The sequence below is a fragment of the Homarus americanus genome, unplaced genomic scaffold, assembly GCF_018991925.1.
Source record: "Homarus americanus isolate GMGI-L3 unplaced genomic scaffold, GMGI_Hamer_2.0 scaffold40248, whole genome shotgun sequence".
In the NCBI taxonomy this organism is placed as follows: domain Eukaryota; kingdom Metazoa; phylum Arthropoda; class Malacostraca; order Decapoda; family Nephropidae; genus Homarus; species Homarus americanus.
In genome coordinates this window covers 11,785,030-11,788,008 of record NW_024712526.1, presented here as the reverse complement: position 1 = coordinate 11,788,008, position 2,979 = coordinate 11,785,030, and the positions used below count along the sequence as shown (strand labels likewise).

Here is a 2,979-nt window from a genome sequence, read left to right as displayed (position 1 = left end):
TACTGTGTTGTGTTGCTATTGTGGTCTGATTATCGGCAAGGGGTGTGATAGTGTTCTGAGTGGTTGAAGTACCTGTGTACGTGTGGTGTTCTGAGTGGCAGTAATAAATTCTTTAACATTACCTGAAAAACAGCTCTGAGCATTGTGTATTGATTGTCCCTCCAACGTCTCCTTAACCCCTCGTGTACTGGCAAATCGTCCAGCGTCAGACAACAACAATATTAAAAGTGGCGTTCCCGAAGTTAATGGGTTAGAGGAGACAGTCTACAAATATCAAACATGTTCTGAACGGCAGTGAGACGGGTGCCTAGTATTCTGTCTATCTCTGAAGGGTCCGTAGAGTTTGTTAACAATCATCATGTTTACTGCCCCATACACCGTCGCTACTCAGGTAAGTTTGTTGATGTTGGTAGCCTCTCTTGTTTCCTATGACTGACTGGCAATTATTTTCCTAATAAGTATTAATTTGGGATGTAAATAAAAATAATAACTATTATTTGATATGATCTCGTAACACAAGCTGGGTGACGGTCAGGGTCAAGTGATCTCATTAATAGTCTGTTTACATCAGCCTCCTGAAGGTGGGAGTAGGATGTGCAGTTACTAAGATGGGATCAAGTGAAGATTAGACACCCCAGCTTATTACACGTGATGATTCAACACCCTAACCTAACTTCACCTATTCTAACCTAACCTAACCTAACCTAACCTAACTTCACCTATTCTAACCTAACCTAACCCTCCACCCCAGGTAAGCGTTAGAGTGTTTAATCATCAGGTGCAATAAACTAGTGTGCCTAATCTTCAGGTAATCCTTCAGATGACACAACTACTTTGTTTTCATATTTTTGCTAACACAACAAAGGTAATTGGCTAAGAGGAGTTTACTGGGTGAATCGTTATAACTAACTCGAGAATGTTTAATGAGTACTGATGTAGTTACTCTCTCCGTCAGGCGTTAGTGGATGGGGTGAAGGAGGGAGACGAGAAGAAAGTAGTGAGCGCCATTGACTCGGGAGCTGATGTGAACGCTACACTCCCTCCAGACGACTCAGCCCTCCCAGATGCTACAGTCCTCACCCTGGCAGCCATCCAGGGACACGCTCACCTCGTGCCTCACTTACTCAAGGCAGGTGTTGAGGTAAACGATAGAGGCACCTTCCCCTTCACGCCTCTACATATGGCTGCTCACTTTGGCCACCACCAGGTGTTAGAGGCCTTGTTGCCCTGGACACCTGACATTAACGTTAAGGATATACACGGTGAGTATGTATGTATGTATGTATGTATGTATGTATGTATGTATGTATGTATATATGTATGTACTGTATGTATGTATGTATGTATGTATGTATGTATGTATGTATGTATTTACTAGTGAGGTCATTATATGAAGTGTGTGGTGGGGAGATGACTGACCTCAAGTGGTGGGTGTTGCAGGTGTGACGCCGCTACACCTGGCCGCCAGGAGGGGCCGCCTGATGTGCGCTCAGCGTCTCATCAAGGCTGGAGCGATCCTGGACGCTCGGGATAAGGCGCTACGCACTCCCCTCCACTTCGCTGTGCTGGGCTGCTCCACCGACGTGATGCAGTTATTGCTGGACTCAGGGTGTAACAGAAGCGCCCTCAATAATGTTTCTTTCTCGGCGATGCACCTGGCGGCCATCAGCGGGAACGAGAGAGCCGTACAGCACCTTCTGGAGGCCGGTCTGGATCTGGCGGACGTGGACGACGATGGTCTCTCCCCGGAGGAGGTGGCTGAGGCCTGGGGGCGACACAACACCGCCTGGCTCATACGGAAGATGCCCAAGAAGAGGGAGAGAGCCACGCCCACTCCTACCCATACCATCATGGTAGGTCAGGGGTGGTACTGGTGATGACTATAATGGTGCTGGTGATGATTATAATGGTACTGGTGATGACTATAATGGTACTGGTGATGACTATAATGGTGCTGGTGATGACCATAATGGTACTGGTGATGACTATAATGGTACTGGTGATGACTATAATGGTACTGTTGATGACTATAATGATACTGTTGATGACCATAATGGTACTGTTGATGACTATAATGGTACTGGTGATGACCATAATGGTACTGGTGATGACCATAATGGTACTGTTGATGACCATAATGGTACTGTTGATGACTATAATGGTACTGGTGATGACTATAATGGTGCTGGTGATGATTATAATGGTACTGGTGATGACTATAATTGCACAATTTGAAAATGATACTGGTGATGACTATAGTGCTGGTGATGATTATAATGGTGCTGGTGACTATAATGGTACTGGTGATGACTATAATGGTACTGTTGATGACCATAATGGTACTGTTATTGACTATAATGGTACTGGTGATGACTATAATGGTACTGGTGATGACTATAATGGTACTGGTGATGACTATAATGGTACTGGTGATGACTATAATGGTACTGGTGATGACTATAATGGTACTGGTGATGACTATAATGGTACTGTTGATGACCATAATGGTACTGTTGTTATTATAGAGCAGAAGCTGGCAGGAGTATGAGCGTGAAAGGAAGACCCTCACTTGGATACAGACAAAGGACGTGGTCTTGAGCCCCGCCAACGCACCTCAGTTACTAGAAGCTTGTCATGAGATCCGAGACCTCCACTACCAAGATGCCTCAGGTCTGACCCCCCTGGGCGGCCAAACTGGGTCACACTGATATAGCCAAAAAAACATTGATCTCGTGTGGAGTACTGCCTCATGTGGTCACTTATGATGGGGAGTCCCCCGCTGACCTGGCGAGGCAAAGAGAGTACCACCTGGCTAATATGATCAGGAATGAACATCTTCCTCAGGTAAGTTAATTGGGGAAGATACAGGTGTTGATTTATGGTTCTAAGGGAAGATATTAATTATTATCGTAGGTAACACTTGCCCCTCTTACCTTTTATCCTGACACTCTCTTGTGGTCTTACCTGTGTCACGACACT

The 2,979-nt window shown here is 45.4% G+C and overlaps 1 protein-coding gene across 1 annotated transcript; it reads left to right on the top strand.

The window, feature by feature from the left end:
- The first annotated feature begins 358 nt into the window (after positions 1–358).
- Positions 359–1,877, top strand: LOC121863707 (serine/threonine-protein phosphatase 6 regulatory ankyrin repeat subunit A-like). The gene is made up of 3 exons (XM_042362446.1): positions 359–391; positions 956–1,262; positions 1,441–1,877. The coding sequence occupies exons 1-3, from the start codon at positions 359–361 to the stop codon at positions 1,875–1,877; spliced, it is 777 nt and encodes a 258-aa protein (XP_042218380.1).
- Positions 1,878–2,979: the final 1,102 nt, after the last annotated feature.